Source organism: Medicago sativa, chromosome 1, assembly GCF_051527215.1.
Source record: "Medicago sativa cultivar Bolivia chromosome 1, Bolivia_mono, whole genome shotgun sequence".
NCBI lineage: Eukaryota > Viridiplantae > Streptophyta > Magnoliopsida > Fabales > Fabaceae > Medicago > Medicago sativa.
Genome location: NC_140749.1, coordinates 17,646,652 through 17,664,520, shown reverse-complemented (window position 1 = coordinate 17,664,520; position 17,869 = coordinate 17,646,652). Strand labels below are relative to the sequence as shown.

Sequence of the window (17,869 nt, the reverse complement as noted above, 5' to 3'; positions counted from 1 at the left end):
AGATTGAGAGGCAGAACAATGAGAAATGATGAGACGGGTTATTAATGTAATTTTAGATAAACGAGATGGGTTCAAGGTAGGTTCTAATGTCTCTATTTTCCGTCGTGTCCCATCTATTGAAATCTGAAAATCCAAACTCAAACAAAATTTTTCGTTAAAATTAGATTGAGTTTGGACAGATATCCACATGTATGTTTTTTTTTTTTGTTGAGGAAGTATATAGATTTTTCTTTTGAAAGGAAATGTACAGATTTTGTTGTTATGTCTTCTTAATTCAAAACAAAACAAATTAAAAACAAAACGATTTAATTCTTCAAAAAAGAAAAACGATTTAAAAAAGATAAAGGAAAACTCTTAAAAAAAAAAAGTAAATAAAGGACTATTAAAACGAATTTCCAGCACCCCGTGAGCTAAGCTCAGATGGTAGGGATATTGCATATTATATGCAGGGGCCGGGGTTCGAGCTCAGTTGGTAGGAATATTGCATATTATATGCAGGGGCCGGGGTTCGAACCCCGGACACCCCACTTCTCCACAATTAAATTGTGTGAGCTCTAGCCACTAGGCTGTGAGCTCTAGCCACTAGGCTAATTGACCAAAAAAAAAACGAATTTTCAGCAAAATAAAGTAACAAAACCATATTAAAAAAACACGAATTTTCATCAAGATAAAGTAACAAAAATATATTTTAAGCTTAAATTTTCTTTAATCAAACTTTAATAAAACAACATCCAACTGTTGCAGAACTACTTTGTAACCTCAGTCGCTACAACACTTTCGCTTTCACCATGTCAATCAACTCATCCAAACACTCCCTTATCTTCACCCTCTTCCTCCTCTTCCAAATCACCAAAGCCCTCGCCGGAACTCCCCACCTCATCAATTTCCGCTCACAAAACCTCTACCCCGAATCCCTCGCCTGGGATTCCAAAAATCAACACTTCCTCACCGGATCCCTTAACCACCGCACAATCTCATCAATCTCAGACGCCGGCATCGTTGAAACCCTAATCTCCGACACTTCCCTCCCCGAAAACGTCACCGTTCTAGGCATCACAGTTGATTCACTTCACAACCGTGTTCTCGCTGTAATCCACGCTGTTCACCCTCTCCCTCCTTACAACGCTCTCGCCGCATACGATCTCAACTTAGGAAACCGTCTCTTCCTCTCTCTCCTCCCGTCAGATGATCAACCCGCTCTCGCTAACGATGTAGCCGTTGATTTCAAAGGAAACGCTTATGTCACAAACTCAATCGGAAACTTCATCTGGAAAATTAACCTTCAAGGAGAGGCTTCAATCTTTTCAAAATCAGCGCGGTTCACGGAACATACCGTGGACCGCGATGGACCGTGTAATTTCTGTGGATTAAACGGTATTACTTACGTCAACAATGGTTATCTTCTAGTAGCACAATCCAATACAGGAAAGATGTTTAAGGTTGATGCTGAAGATGGAACAGTAAGACAGATCCTTCTTAACAACGTTGAAAATCTAACATGTCCTGATGGTGTCGTTTTGAGAAGTGATGGTGTCGTTTTGGTGGTTTCACCAGAGGCAAAGAAACTATGGATGTTAAAAAGTAACAATGGATGGAGTGAAGGTGTGGTTTATGACGAAATTGACCTTGGTGATGAAGGGTACCCTACTTCTGTTGTTACAAGGGAGAGGGATAGGATGTATGTGTTGTATGGTTATTTTAAGGAAGGTGTTTTGGGGAGTTTAGGAAGGGAGAGTTTTAGAATTGAGGAGGTTAGGTCACCTAAAGAGAGTGAAGATGAAAATATTTGGATTTATGTTATGGTTGGATTTGGATTGGCTTATTTCTTTTATTGGAGGTTTCAAATGGGTCAGCTTGTCAAGAATATGGATAAAAAGATCAATTGATTGGTTTAAGTTTAGTGTTTGGTATAGATTAATTCTGTTGTTTATTTTGCTAGGTTCATAGGAGTGAAATTTATTTTGCTAGGTTCATAGGAGTGAAAATTGTAGTATCATTTTTAAGTTTATTTGACCACATTCTAAGTAACAACTTATTGTGGTTCCAATGCTTTGATCCATATATGAAAAACAAATTTTTTGTTTATATGCAAATAACTGTTGAATCATTTATGTTTGTATTATGGTCCTAATATAATTTATGTTCTACATTTGTGTTATACACTATTTTAGAATATGTTCATTTGTGTTATACTATTTCCTCCACTTATATGTGTGAGTTTCAATGTTTATAAATTAGGTTCATTTTACAAAAGAAATTGGCTTCAAAAATACTTAAAAGCCTAATGGTTTAAAGTTCTCCGTGTGTACAATATCGGAGAAGCATATTCATTTGACGCCCCATATTATAACTTCAAATTCAAAGTTCAAGTTTCATTACATGCCAAACTTTTTGCACACAGTTCAAAGTTGCGACTTCAATTTAATCAACAAAGCTATAAAGTTTAATGTTCTTTATATATTTACCTTCAATGAAAGTTGGTTTACTTCTTAAAAAATTGACTCAGAAGAACATGAACTCTACTTTCTTTCGTTGCTAAGGTGATGATCTTTTTGGTGAATAATTTATAAGTATCTCTATAAACACTTCTTTATTCTTAAGGTCTGCTCCGACACCGATAACTTTCAATACCTAACTCATCTAAACTAAGATATTCGTAAAAAAATGAATTTTAATGAGCATAGATGAGCCATCAAAATGATTTTCACTATCTTAAAAAACAGAAATTTTTGCATCACATGAAAATCTCTGAAAAATTCATATCTAATAACCACTTTAAACTTGCTCATATACACAAAGGGGTCCTTAATTTCGGAAGAAACAAAATGTAACCAGAAATCAGAAGAAAAGGCTAAAGCTGACAAATTAATAAACCAATTATAGCTAGGTAACAAAACAAAATGTTAGCTCGCTCAGTGAAAGATGAAACTAATAAAATAAATTCATAGTTTGATGAACAAGTATATATAATCACTTAACAAAGAAAATAACTTATTGAAACTTAAACTAACATATGCTTAAGCTGATTTTGTCCTCATAAATTGCAGGATCCAAGACACAAAAAGAATGACAATTACAAAAGGACAGTTGTATGACATAGTTCTCGTCTCTTCTGACTTAACTAAAGGTCGTCTCTCCTGACTTAACTAGAGTTCTTTTGTTATAATTCAGCTCTTGATATGCAGCAACGTTGAAATTCTTGAGAAGAGAGAGCTTTCTCGTTCGTTGTACTCATACATGGATCTATGAATTAGTCTTTGTAGCTACGTGTAGAGGATACGATACCCGATTTACCGAAAAAGAATGAAAACTAGGTCCATATACATGATATATCTTCATTCATATGCTACGGACAAGGAATATAGTAATCATCTGGAAATGAAACTTTATTATCTTTGAAAGGGCTAAGCTTATTGTGGCATTGGGAAGGTGCAGATGGTGGAACTGGTCCTTTTGGCAATTGATTTTCAAATAAGCTTTTGAAATCTCTAACTCTAATACACTCAACTCTTGAAACAACTAGCAATGCTACAACAAAAATAATCAAACCTGAATTTAAACCGAATCTATGATGATATGACATAGCTGCTTTATTTCACTTCTCCTAAATGAGACAAACAAATTCTATCACTGCTTTATGAAGGAGCTAGCTAGAATATATAATGTAATCAAATTATATATATAAGCATAGTTAATTAAATATGGCATTGATAGATGTTGAATTTTGATTCCAACATTTGAAAACGAAATGTGTTATATTATAATTTATTACATGTTTTCAACGCCGTATTAATGAAACTTATAAAACATCAAAAGATGTTTTTTACATTAGGGGGATATAATTAGTTTTTTTGAATAGAGTGTGTGAAAACATTGATTTAAGTTGAATATAAGATCAACAGCAGCCCTTTTAGAAAACATGACAAAATGGGACTTTTGAAATTCATGTCCACAAAGTCAGAACTTGATGAAATGAGACACATATTTGTATACCATGGAGATCATGAAGAATAACTAACAATTTGTTATGGACATTAAATTTTGTCAATTCACTGACCATAAAGTTAAAAGTTTTTAATGAGTAAATCAAGCATATAGTATAGATTTTCATATAAATTTTAAAATAAAGTTTTGACAAGGTCCATATGCTAATAGAGGAAAGGGTCGTGGTGGTAATGGAGTTGGTTATATACCACTTGTAAGCCGATTATATAAAAAAAAACCGTTGTAAAATGTCTATGCAGTAAGATTTTTGAAATTAAGTTGAATACACCAAGAGAAATGTTGGTCGTAGCAAATTGCTTGCTTAGTCGCAAAGTTGTGTCATTGATTCATTACACAACAACCTAGTACCACATATTTAAGGTCCAAAATCTCTTACCATTTGAACCAATTTATTGTTTGTCAAAGAACAAGTAAAATATTCGACTACTTATAAGAGATACACATATTTCTTATTTAAACTCTTCATTCTTCTTAGTTTGAGTTTTCACAAAATAGGAGTATTTCTTGTTTAGAATTTTGTACTTGTGGAAAGTCTGAATTTAGCACTACATAAACCAACTTTGCTATGATTTAATTTTTTTCCAAATAGAGAAGTTTGGGTGAATTTTTTCAATAGAATTGTAATATGTAAACCTCATTTACTACCATGATTCAATGGGCTTCTTAACTCTTTGCCTATGTTGTGTAAAAACAAACTCCGCCTATGTTATAGTTTTCTTCTACAAAAAGATTGTTTTTTCTTCAATTTCTTGTAACTTTAGGCTCGTTTTATATAAGAGACAACATTTATATATCAAAGAAAAAAAATCAAATGTAAAATATAAAGCATATAAAAATGTTTAGCTTTTTATTTTGGTGGTGGTCGGGGGGTTACCATGCATTATTCCTACGAACTGAGCTAAGCTCACTAAGACATAAGAATGTTTAGCTTAATCAAATCATAATTAATTTTTTTGACCAAAAATAATATAATTAAATTGATAATAAGAGAAATTACAATTCACAACCATAATGCTACCAATTTGACGTGAAAAATTTGCAAGTGTCCCACAAATCCCACTCTAGAGGCTGTCCAAAGATTGTTTTTTGGTTTACCACAATATTAGTAGACGAAGTTTCTACCGTCGTTCATCAATAATTCATTTTTGTTGAGAAACATTTGAGGCATATAAAGTGGTTTCTCCTTAGCCAACCGATGTAGTATATACAAGACAAAAATCAATACATAATTAATATTTTTGGTGTCTTAACATGCGCTCTAAAGATACATGTTAACATGACTCTATTTATTTTATTTTTTTTATAATTTTGTTCATTATAAAGTGACAACGAAACATGTGCTCTAAAGAAAGTTTTTTTTTTGACAAAATGTACTCTAAAAACACATGTTAACATGACTCTACTATTTATTTATTTTATAATTTTATTGATCATAAAGTGACGACCAACTCACATGTTCAACTATCAAACTGTATAATTTATTGAAACTAGAATCTCTAATATTCTTTGATTACAAATGATTTTTTTAAACTCAAATTTATTGTTCAACTCAATAGATAAATGTATTGAAACACTTCACGTTCCTGAAATTAAGTTTATAGGTCGACAAGTCCTGACTTATCAAAATACTAAGAAAAATGGTAAAGAGTGCCCTTAAAACATTGATTAAGAAGACAAACTTAGAAATATTGTATTAGAAAATGGTGAAAAGTGATGGATTTAACTTTTTAAAAGTCAAACAATTGTTTAATTCAATGCAAACTTACTATTTTTTGTTTCTTTAACTAATTTCCTAAACAAGACCCAAATCATAGTTTTCAGACTCGGCTCGGACCGGCTGGTCGGACCGGTCGGACCGTGAACCGGTGGGTAAGCCGGTTCGAGCCAACATTTGGATCGGCCATGCAGTTAACTCGGTCAAACCCGGTAAAAACCGGTGACTCGGCCGAGTCATGGGTCAGACCGGTTTTTTGCCTTTTTTTTTTTTTTTTTTTGCTTAACTGAAAGTCTGAAACGACGTCGTTTTGCTCAATCAATCTTGACTCCTTGGAATTAAATGTTATTGATGATAATACTTGTGTTGGAATTATACTTTCTTTGGATCTTTTTGGATTTTTACAACTGGGGCAATCTCTTATTTGAATTTATGTTGGAATTGGAATCATACTTTTTTGGGATCTATTTGGATTTTTACTACCAAGATGTATTTTGAGTTATGACTATGTTTTGAATTTGAGCAATTATCCTATGAAATTATTATTCTTGGATAGTTTTTATCTTATTTTACAGGGGTCATTATTTTAGTTTTTAAAGTGACCGAGTCACCGATTCAATCCGAGTTAATCCGGTTAAATAACTATATAAATTTAATCTAAGGACCGAGTTATCTAACCAAGTCATCCGAGTGGTTCCGATTCAGTCATGCGGTTCGACCAACGACCCAGTGGTTCGACCATTGATCCAGTGACCCAGTATCCTCGCCGAGTCGATGACCGAGCCGAGTCTGAAAACTATAACCCAAATACTAAAATTGTTAAACCGGTACACTCTGATTTGATTTCGAAATCCGACCCCTTGATTAAAAAAAACAATTTTATAAAATGAAAATATCAATCTAAAATTAATCTTGATCATGGCATAACCAAACCACACACTAATGAACAATAATGGCAGAAAAAGTGAATTCAAACATTTTTGTTTTGTTGCGAAAAGTAGAAACGAATGGGTGGAGTAGAGTGACCGGGTCACACAACACAAGTGCACTACTACACTTTTTGATCTCAGAATCAGAATCAAGTTCCATCATATGCTTGCTTTTTCTTAACAACTTCAAAAATTTGCATTCCTCACAACCTTGAATTAGGACACAGCTTTTGAAATTGTTGTCTTTGATTATGGTTCTTACCTACAAACAAGGTTACTTGTCACCACAACCATTTCTCATCAGAGACATAACTTCTAGGTTTCCACCTCCACTCAGGTTTTTACTCGCTCCTCATTCAACATTTTTGTTTTTCTGCTCTATATTTATTCTTCTTACTAATTATTTATTTACTTATTTTGCAGATTCTCGCTTAAACTACAAAGGCAACCTAAACTCAGGTATAATCCTTCAAATGCTTCTAATTTAGGAAAATTTATGAAAACAGCTTATGACATGTTCATAAGTTGTTTTTAGCTTATTTTTATAAGCTCTCCAAGATAGTTTATAAAAATAATTTAACTTTATTTTATCTTCTGTCTTCGACTAGACGGGATATGATTAGAAATGACAACGTTAGAGAGAGTTGGGCATGTAGAGAGAAGACCTGTAGATTTTGTAGTAAAGAGAGTAGATTAGGTGAAGGATAGTCAGATTACAAGAAGTAGAGGAAGACCTAGAAAAACTATAAGAGAAACTATTAAGAGAAACTATTAGAAAAACTATTTAGATATTAATGAGTTGGATCCAAATATGGTTTATGATAGAACATTATGGCGTAATTTGATCCATGTAGCCGACCCCACTTAGTGGGGATAAGGCTTGGTTGTTGTTGTTGTTGTTGTTGTATCTTCTGTCATCGAATTAGCTTATATGATAAGTGCTTGTCATGATAAGCGCTTATGCTATAAGCTACAATTAAGTTGTTTATCCAAACAGAGCGTTAGTAGTAGATACTCCCATTGAAGTGAAAATTAGTGGGCAACACAAAATTGAGTTAGCATTTATCATTGGAAATGCTAGTAATTAGTTGTTAGTAATTTTCTCCTTCACCCGTGTTTAACTACTTCAACCCTTAACTCAAATCAGTTGAGAAACTAGTTGAGTTGTCCTCCTGGTTTTGAAGTACGTCATTCATGGTCCTTCAAATTCAATTATTGCTCCCTTTGATATCTACGACAAGGACCATGATTGGCGTATTTCAAAAGGTGCATGGCCGCAAACACATATTTCAAAAGTAGGGAAAAATAAATAAATAACTTGGTAATAAAACTGATTGTTAGGAACTTTTGAGGGCAAACAACATAGTTAAACCATCAAATTGTCATTGTTGTCATAAATGTCAACCTGTTTTGTCTATCCAAATCTGGATAGCTAATTTTTTAAATGATCACATTCTTCACGCTTGAGAAACAAGAAATTCTAGTAGTTATTATAATCTGCCAAAGCGTATAGTAAAGAATATGGTTAACAAGTACTACAACAACAACCAAGCCTTATTCCACTAAGTGAGGTCGGCACATGAATCAAACGACACCATAGTGTTTTATAAATAACCATGTCTATCTCCAACTCATTTTTAAAATATGGTTAGCAAGTACTCTTTTTCAAATTAAAATCAACAGCATTTTTCATGCTGGTGCAATTTGGTGATGAAACAAATGTAACATTGTTGACAATACTTGTTTTTTTTCTTTCTCCTCAATGCTTAAAGTATAAATCTATTGGTAATATGCAAAGCGGAAGCTACTCAAGCCGTGTGTGTTTGAATCCTGACAATCTGAGTTAAGTAACCAGTTACAGGTGTAATTGATTAAAAATGTAAAAACTCATTTAACAGTTATTTTGCTGTTCGTAGATGGCAATGTTTCCATGTGTCACTGGATTGATGTCGTGTGTTTTTAGATTAATTTGTTCTAAATTGTGCGAGAATGCAGGAGCAGTGTTAAAATGTCAGCAACTGAAGTCACAAATCCGACGATCTCATACGAGTCCTTTGCAGTAAAGCCTCCTTTGCATCCTACTTATGATTTGAAGGGCATTATAAAGTTGGCTCTTGCAGAAGATGCTGGGGATCTAGGTTTACGTCCAAACTTTCTTCTAGTTTCATGCTATAGATGTCTTGTTTCTTTCTGAGTTTTATTTTTATTATTTCTATATTTTTTCTTTACTAAATAAACAGCATACTGATTGTGCTATTTTATTTATGTGACAGTTATATTGTGTGCATGACATTGAATAAGAAATGTTTTGACTATAGGTGATATAACATGCTTGGCCACCATTCCATTTGACATGGAAGTGGAAGCTTATTTCTTGGCGAAGGAGGATGGCATCGTTGCTGGAATTGCACTTGCAGAGATGATATTTAATGAGGTTGATCCTTCTTTAAAGGTATGAAGCAATGAGCATATACCCTATCATAATATTTGTGGTTAAATCTTGGCTTAATCATTGAGGATTACTTTGAAATATCAGGTGGAATGGTCTAAAAATGATGGAGATTTTGTCCATAAAGGACTACAGTTTGGAAAAGTTCATGGTAAGATAATTTATTTTGAAAACTTAATTACGAAAGCAAATGGAATTAAGTACGTTGTTAGTTTTTAATTGATTTTATGAAAGGCTTCTATCAATCTTCAGTTATTCATGTGTAGGACGAGCACATAACATTGTTGTAGCTGAAAGGGTAGTGCTAAACTTTATGCAGAGGATGAGTGGCATTGCAACTTTAACCAAGGTATTTTTATTTTCTTCAATATTTTTACCGTTTTCTTCAAAATTAATATTGTATGATGTTTGTAAAGGTTCTTGTAAGGCTATTGAGAACAATTCACAGTTAATTATTGGTAACGTGGGAAATATTGAATTGAAATGGTTAAAAGGAGGAAGAGAGTCCGCAATGCAGCATTCTTGACATCTGGTTCTGTTTCTCTTGGATACTGGCCGAGGCTATTCTTCAATAAAGATTCATCCTTTTATCCTATTTCTGATCCAGTTGTGCCACATTTATCCTAAGAGAAGTTTTAGGAAAAACTTTTCAAGTTGCAATATAACACAGGACACCTAACAATTTGACAGATTGGTGATGATTAAATTGCTTCATCCATCTTTTTTATCAACATAATAATGAACAAATCACGGTTACAAATAAGAAAAGTCGATTTATGCAATCAATTTAGATTGAGTAAAAGATGGTTGTGTTACGTTTCATCAGGCCTAGTGATTTGTGAAATTACCATTGTTATCTTATATTTATCATTTGTTTTCTTATATCGTGTTTTTCACAGGCAATGGCAAATGCAGCATCCCCTGCTTATATATTGGAGACTAGAAAAACTGCTCCGTGTTTACGTTTGTTGGATAAGTGGGCGGTGTGCACTCTGAACCATTTCCTTGATTTTATAAATGACCATTTATTTATATTTTTTATATCAAAATTTCTCAATAAACTATTGTTGATTTCCTTGTATAGGTATTAATTGGTGGAGGACGAAATCATAGAATGGGTTTGTTTGACATGGTTATGATAAAAGATAATCATATATCAACAGCTGGAGGTGTTACAAATGCCCTAAAAGCTGTCGACCTGTATCTGGAGAAAAATAGCCTTAAATTGGAGGTTGAGGTAGTACTCTCTTTCATCCTTTCACGCATTCTTACTTAGGCCCTGATTCTTAATTAATAATTTTCTCAATCCCTCTCTTTATTGCAGCCATTTTTATTTTATTTTTTATTTCCTTTAATAGATTTTGCAACAACTCCCCCTCCTCCACTCCTACTTGCCATATCTGCAGGGTAGTTAAAACTTAAATTCCCATCTTAACCTTGAATCACCTCATCTTTGCTTCCTTAACTGCCTAACAAAGCTTTTATATAATTGGTCGTATTCATTTACATGTCTGTCCATCCATTTAATTGTATTTTAATGGCTATGCATTGAAGTCAAATGGATTTGTAGATCTGGTGTTCATGATATGGCGGTCCATGCTGGTAAACAACTAGTTCTGGCTGCAGATATAATATTGTAAGGTTGTGTTTTTCCCAGGTTGAGACTAGGACTCTTGAGGAAGTGGAAGAAGTATTACAGTATGCATCTCAAACAAAGACTTCTTTAACTCGAATAATGTTGGATAATATGGTTGTACCTTTATCAAACGGAGATGTTGACATATCTATGCTGAAAGAAGCTGTGCGGTTGGTCAATGGGAGATTTGAAACTGAGGTATTCATGACTAAATTTGCTTCTTTAACCTGTATTGTGTTATTCGGTCCTTTGTTGACTAAATGATTCAGAGTATGATTAAATTAGTCATTTATGTTTAAAAACATGAAGAACACAAGTAACATTCTCTCGAAGACTGTCTTTCCAACACTGTTTTTTATTTCTATCATCCTTTTGTTTCTATATGTGTTTAGAAACTAGCAAGTGTGCTTTCTTGTGCAATCTTCTACAGAAATGGAATACTGTTCTTTTTTTTTTGATGAAAAAATTGACCCACCAAGAGGTTCGAACTTGTGACCGCCAAGTATCAAACCAGGTTCTCTCAAGGAATACTGTTCAGAAATATGTAATGCATATTTTAAAATTATGAGTTTACGCTCCAAATGTGACTCTTATGTCTTGAGGTCAACATTTTATACAATAAACTAATTTTGTAATGAACTTGAAGTATGCAACTGCTGCAATAATCATGCTGTGAATTTGACAGTTTCTGTTGGAAATGAGAAATCCTTGGGGAGAATGGTATTCTCCATTTTCTCTTTAGTTTCAATAAAAAGTTATTTTCTTTTAATCCTTTCGCCCCACTGTCCATTTCCTAAAGCTTCCTCCCTTTTTCCATTGGACTTGTTTGTTTCTTACATTACGACTTTATTAAATAACTTCCCCTTCACGTTCTTAACTATTTTCTATTTTGTGATATTTGTGACTCCAGGCTTCAGGCAATGTTACTATAGATACAGTTCATAAAATCGGGCAAAGTGGAGTAACCTACATTTCTAGGTAAAGTTTTTCTTCCACTGCACTTCATAACATCTAGTATCATAAAACGTAATAATGTTTCCTTCGATTTCTACGTGTATTGTTGAATTTATTGCATGTACATTATTTTTATCGGTGCGGAAGTGAAGAACAGTTAAAACTATGTCTACATGTGCACCACTTTAAATTCGGTGTACTGTAAGTGTCACTCAATTTTTGTAACTAGAACATGTGTTCCTCTTCTTTTCATCCTATGAATATTTTTATCAATTGAATTATATCTGGGTTTATGAATCATCAGAAAGCTTTGTTTTTAAAAACGATGCACATTTAACAAACACTTCCATTTAAGAGAGAGATATACACGTTCACAAGAAACTTTAGAACAGTGGATGATAAAAAAATGGAACACAGAAAATATCAAATCTTTATCGTATATTTGTGTACAGTATATTTAGCCAGTGACAATAAATGAGAAGGCAACATAATTTTTTGATATACTCTTGAACATTTTTTATGATTGGTTTTAATTTTTTATTTCTAAAGTCAATTTAGTTGTCTCATAGATTGATTGCATTTTAAAAAAGTGTTGCAATTTAGAAAATGAACTAATCATAAAAGGTGTGCTGAAAAATATTGAAAAATGCATTGTTGATTAATGTTAGAAATCTCATCAACAAATATATTGCTCTCATAATATTCTAAACCATATGTTGGAATCCAATTTGATACTTCCTTTGCTTTAATCATTGTTTTAATGTTTTTAGAAACACGCATACCGGTACTGTTTCCCTGCAAAATTTCATTACTCTGATATGTGTTTTCTGCAGTGGTTCCTTGACTCATTCTGTGAAAGCACTTGACATCTCCCTCAAAATTGATACTGAATTGGCGCTCAAGGTTGGAAGGCGCACTGGAAGAGCTTGATTATGATATTTCTTATATAATTCCTTGCCGGTCTTCACTATGCGGCATATGGCTTATTTTGGAGTCTAATATGACTTCATGAAGTAACGAAACACAATTCAAATAATATATATAGCCTTTAGTAGATTTCTCTTCTCTGTTAACAAGAAAGCTTGAAGCTTTGATATGAAATGCTTTTTTCTGGCCATCAATTTGCTAGATGGTGGCTAGAATGACTAAGTGATGTTCCACCAGTTAGGATGATAGAATAATAAGCATTGCTTTCAGAATTGGAACAGTTCAATGTAAAAATTGAACAAGAGAGAGAGATGAATAAGAGTAAGATAAGATATAAATTAAATTGGATTTTATCCTCTAACCTATGTATGAGTATGGTAAGATGTTATTTGTTCTAATGTTTTATGCATCTAATAATTTGTGAGACAATATTTTATACTCACTCTGTCACAAAATATAAGCAAAAATTGGTTTAGACGGCGGCCAGAGTTGACAATATTATCTTTCTACCAAGAGGGAGCATTTCTAGGATTAAGATGATCAAATAAACTAAGCCAATATTAACCTGCTTTTGAAAGCTTCATAGTTGCACAGTTAGACAAAAACAGTGTCTACCACTTGCAAGTGCATGATAGAAGTTTATAATGAAATCAAATTTATGAATGAATAAGAACATGTCTCGTGATTACTTGAAAAGTTTAACTATATTTTTATTTTTTTACCAATATACAAATTCAAATTGTGTTTTGCAGCTCAATAAGTAATGCATCAAGTCATTGTTTTCTCAAATATTTTAGTATTATTTAAAGAGTAATGTGTTAGATAAGATAAACTAGCAAAATAACAGTGCATACGACTATTTTGGTGCTGTATTAATAATAATTCACGTGCCAAACTTACAAACACCCATGTTTTATGGCTAAATTGCAGTTTTCTTCCTCTATTTACATTATGAAATTAGTCCCCATATTTTAAAATTTGATAGTTTGGTCCCTCCATATTTTTTAACTAAAAAAAGGTGATGTAATTTTTAAATGTCATGGTATATGATTTGAAGATAAGAAAATATCAAAATCGATGAAATCGTAAGAATACTCCTTTGAAAACTTCATTTAAAACATGTTATATCACCATATTTTAGACAAAATATTAGATAAAAGGGACCAAAACTGTCGAATTATAAAATAGGGGGACCAATTTTGCAAAATAGTGAAAATAGGGGGACCAAAACTAATTAAACCTTTTAATTATTTTAATCACATTATATGTGATTCATATATAGTACATAAGTGCATTACTCTTACATTAAACTAAGCATTAAAAAAAAACTATATAAATTTCATTCATTTTGGGAGATAGCTAGCACTAGCAGCAAGTCAGCAACAGTGAGGGTTCCAAGTGTAGCTTCAAGGTTAGGAAGCCACAGATATCGAACAGCTTCCTTCATTGATTGGCATAAAACTCACCCTTCTCTGCAAGTGATGATAATAATCCAAAAACAAACAATTTAGTTGGTGCAAAAACTATATATTCTAATCATTAATCATGCATGTTGATTTGATTTAATACCTACAAATTGTTTAGATAATCCACGCATGATTGTTTATGGAATAGTAGTATTTTCTCATCCATTTTTTCATAAATAATAGCAATCAAGTCTAAGTAAAAAAAATTAACAGGGACTACTTATTATATTTAAAAAAGGAAAATGTATAGAATAATACTGATAAATTAGTGGTATATGATGACTTTATGATACTTCACGTGTAGTGTGTGTGTGTGTGTCTATATTTATATATATATATATATATATATATATATATATATATATATATATATTATGTTGGTATGTCACAAATTTTTTTCTCAAAGGATATTATGTTACGAGTTAGTTGGCACAATTTTATTTTATGAAAATATAAATGTTATAGATGATAATATCTATTTAAATATTATTTTAATAATTACATACATGTTTTTTTTGAAGGAAACAATTACATACATGTTATCTCCCCCTAAAAAAAATACATATATGTTAGGTCACAAGTTAGTTTCCTTCCTTAAAAATAAAGTTAGTTGGCACAATTTCCATTCATAAAAGAGTCAAGATAAACATCCATTTAAATATTATTTTAACAATTAAATTATGCACAATTTGTACGATCTATATTATCATTTAGCATCATATACTTATCATCATCCTCTCCCTCTCTAAATGATGGTCAAATAAGTAAGATCAATGATAAGAAAAAAGATTCTGAATAGTTGATATAGAGCCAAAATTTCATCAGAATATTTCATAATTTATATTAGAAATGTTATGTATCGACCATTGTTGATCTAATAAATTATATATTATATACATACATACACTTTTTTTTTGAAACAATACATATTGCAAGTTGTATATATTATAGCATTTTTTTTTTTGTTGTTGAAAGAAGCATATTATTATTGTTTAATGGGTTGTCTCACGATAAGCAAGGGTCTTGGTGATATGTAACATTTATTTGATGTGATATATTTTACTCATGAAATTATGGTACAACACAATTTTATCTGATAAAAGAGAGCGTTAAAAAGATTGTGTGTTTGTTAGTAACTCTCTTCTTTGCACATGCATTCATTATTTTTTATTTTAAATGGTATTTGTAATATCTATAGATAGTTTGAATAAAATGAGGTATGAAAAGTTAAAAATATTTTTAAAAAAATAAAACTTAAATTCTAGTATGTATATCCTCTAAATAAAGAAGAAGTTCTAGTATGTATATAAAAACCAAAAAGTTGATGCTTTAAGATTTAACATTAAGTCGAATTAGGCCCTTGGTTACTAGTTAGTTACTTTGGGGTAACATGTAATCATGTATCTCTCATTGGTTACTTAAAACTACATGCAAATATTTTATCTACTTTTTTATAAGTAAAATTTGAATTAAATAGAAGTACAAGTTAAGTTAACATACAAAGTGAAAATCTAGAATCAAAATCAAACAATCTGAATATGAGCAATATCCTAGCACACTTAGCCATCACTTCTTGAAATAAAATCATATTCCTCAACGACCAAAGACACCACACAACTTGTCGTCCTCATATTATGTATTTCATCATCAATTATCATTTTAAGTCTTTTAACACAATTTCTACTATTCAAAACTTAATATATTTTTGTCTCAACCATGTTGTTCTAAGGAGAAATGGACTCTAATAATTAAGAGGTTGATTACGAAATGAGGAAAAATTGATTTAAGGTTATTCCGACCAAATAATAAAATTAATGTTAATCAAATGATTCAACATTAGGTTAACCGCCCTATGTGTTTCCAACTACTTCTTTATCCAAAAACTTATATGAAAACGTTATATCTTTTCTCAAAATGGAAAATAACTTTTGGAGATTAACCGTTTTCCTCAAAATGAAAAACAAACAAAAACATTGTTTCTTTTATCATACCTCATAAGCCTTTTTGTATTCACCAACTCCTCTGCTACCCTTCCAATGCATTTCTTTTTTCATTTTCTTGTCATTGCTACCATTAGCCATGCAAAGACTCATAATCTTCTCAGCAGCATCAGCCTCATCTTTACTATTTTGCATCAACTTCTCAACATCTGCCTTTGGAAGTCTCATTTTCAACCTCACTCCGCCATTCGTCAACTCTTCTTTCCCCACCTCGAAGTCATTCATTGGTTTCATAATCGTAAGGTCAGAAGCTGACCTTCGAGCTAAAGACAGACTCTCGAGTCTATCTTTAGCACTCATATTAATCCCCGAACGAACCCTTCTTGTAACTCGACTTTCCTTGGGAAGTTCCACAAGAAAATAGAGTCTTTTTGGCTTCAACTCTTTGTGTGCTTCCAATGGCTTTGCTCTCACTCCATAATGCTTCACTTCCTCAGATTCTAACAAGACAAGACCAGGGTGATCCTTAAGCACTTCACCGGCTTTCACCGGTGTCTTTAGTTTGAATGTTTCACCATCAATTTTCATCACCTTTGTGGATTTTTTTCCACCTAAACTATTTCCCATTATTAGAACTTTGAACTACACACAAAATGGTAACAAAAATTTGAGTTTGGGGTTTCTCACTTGTTTGGAGTACTAAAGAGCTAGCAAAGTTATTAAGTAATGATAATAATATACTTAACAAGTCAATTTTTGTTGTTCCGGGTAATGCTCACAAAGAACCAAAGGTGCAACATTTACATGTGAATTGGTGGTTGTGAGACAATGACATGGTTGTATATTTGTATGGGTTGTTGTAGATTTTTGGCTCCATGGTCAAATAAATAAGGCAAAGTTTGAAAACCAGACAAATTTTTGACAAAAGTACCTAAACTAAACACTATACTAAGTAGCATTTCGCTTTCCTAAGGGACAAATAAGTAAAAAACTGTTTCTTATCAATAAAAAAATTTAGACAACCAATTAGGTGTGACTTTCAAGCTGAAGATCATATGGTTAGTTTAGTGTGTGTACGACGTTCCATATTAAATAAAAAAGTAGAAGTTAAACAACATATAACTGAGATGATCCATAAAATTAATGTCTTAAAATTTTAGGTGGTGATGTTGTGTCCAAACTCAGATGTGTCTAATTGTTTAGTCTAATGTGATGATTTGACCACCTTGAAAGTATAGTTTCATCCAATCCAATATTTTGATTCACCTAAGGGTTTTAGGTTTTCCCTAGACGTCCCAACAGTTAGTTATAAAAATAGGGAAATACTAACTTGTATCCTCAAAGCATAAGTTAATTAAGAAATTAAAGATAGAGACATTTTATTGAAAATTGTGTAGAAATTTAAAATCTTATTATATTTCAAGACACAATTTATGTTTTAATTCTATTTTTACATTCTTAACTTGTGCCCTTAGAGCACAAGTTAGCATGACTCATAAAAATATATCTAATATGAGAATGAGTCCTTTTAACTAATCTCAATTATTTCTTTAAAAAAAAATTAATTTCAATTATTATAAAAAAATAAAATAAATTAATCTCAATTATTTTGTGAAGTTTATTTTTAACAACCGCATGCTATGATACTTTATTAATATAAAAACTATAACAAGCATAGTTTTTCTCGTGGGTAAATGTAAGTTGGTAGTTTGTTAATAGAAGGAGTTGAAATATTATTAGAACAAGTATAGTTGCTACTACCTCTAAAAAAAACATATATAGTTGCTACTAGTGCTACTTGTTATTGGCAATGTCTTTGTTTATGTTTTGTTTTTCAACAACCATGCTA

The 17,869-nt window shown here is 32.0% G+C and overlaps 3 protein-coding genes across 4 annotated transcripts; 2 read left to right on the top strand and 1 right to left on the bottom strand.

Annotated features, from left to right (window-relative positions):
• Nucleotides 1-620: 620 nt before the first annotated feature.
• On the top strand, nucleotides 621-2,107 carry LOC146953233 (NHL domain-containing protein). Its single transcript, XM_085708457.1, has one exon. It carries the CDS (start codon nucleotides 789-791, stop codon nucleotides 1,884-1,886), a length of 1,098 nt encoding a protein of 365 aa, XP_085564583.1. The 5' UTR covers nucleotides 621-788; the 3' UTR covers nucleotides 1,887-2,107.
• Nucleotides 2,108-6,787: 4,680 nt separating this feature from the next.
• QPT (quinolinate phoshoribosyltransferase) lies at nucleotides 6,788-13,043 on the top strand. Of its 2 annotated transcripts, none has more exons than XM_085708472.1 (11): nucleotides 6,788-6,985; nucleotides 7,072-7,107; nucleotides 8,650-8,786; nucleotides 8,967-9,100; nucleotides 9,185-9,248; nucleotides 9,364-9,446; nucleotides 9,997-10,080; nucleotides 10,182-10,334; nucleotides 10,755-10,931; nucleotides 11,644-11,711; nucleotides 12,521-13,043. In XM_085708472.1, exons 1-11 carry the CDS (start codon nucleotides 6,900-6,902, stop codon nucleotides 12,615-12,617), a joined length of 1,119 nt encoding a protein of 372 aa, XP_085564598.1. In that variant the 5' UTR covers nucleotides 6,788-6,899; the 3' UTR covers nucleotides 12,618-13,043. The 2 variants fall into 2 exon arrangements, with proteins under 2 accessions (XP_085564598.1, XP_085564597.1); XM_085708471.1 differs by having other exon boundaries at nucleotides 8,644-8,786.
• A 404-nt stretch (nucleotides 13,044-13,447) lies between these two features.
• On the bottom strand, nucleotides 13,448-16,879 carry LOC146953231 (uncharacterized protein At1g66480-like). The gene is made up of 2 exons (XM_085708473.1): nucleotides 16,072-16,879; nucleotides 13,448-14,086 (listed from the first exon to the last, which is right to left on the bottom strand). Exons 1-2 carry the CDS (start codon nucleotides 16,645-16,647, stop codon nucleotides 14,027-14,029), a joined length of 636 nt encoding a protein of 211 aa, XP_085564599.1. The 5' UTR covers nucleotides 16,648-16,879; the 3' UTR covers nucleotides 13,448-14,026.
• Nucleotides 16,880-17,869: the final 990 nt, after the last annotated feature.

What these genes read in the sequence shown, in the direction of transcription:
- LOC146953233 (XM_085708457.1), top strand. Translation starts at nt 789, where the DNA reads ATGTCAATCAACTCATCCAAACACTCCCTTATCTTCACCCTCTTCCTC.
- QPT (XM_085708471.1), top strand. Translation starts at nt 6,900, where the DNA reads ATGGTTCTTACCTACAAACAAGGTTACTTGTCACCACAACCATTTCTC. An exon ending in AGGTTTCCACCTCCACTCAG is followed by an intron (nt 6,986 to 7,071) that starts GTTTTTACTCGC and finishes CTTATTTTGCAG; the next exon opens with ATTCTCGCTTAAACTACAAA. An exon ending in AGGTTGATCCTTCTTTAAAG is followed by an intron (nt 9,101 to 9,184) that starts GTATGAAGCAAT and finishes TTGAAATATCAG; the next exon opens with GTGGAATGGTCTAAAAATGA.
- LOC146953231 (XM_085708473.1), bottom strand. Translation starts at nt 16,647, where the DNA reads ATGGGAAATAGTTTAGGTGGAAAAAAATCCACAAAGGTGATGAAAATT. An exon ending in AATACAAAAAGGCTTATGAG is followed by an intron (nt 14,087 to 16,071) that starts GTATGATAAAAG and finishes CATCACTTGCAG; the next exon opens with AGAAGGGTGAGTTTTATGCC.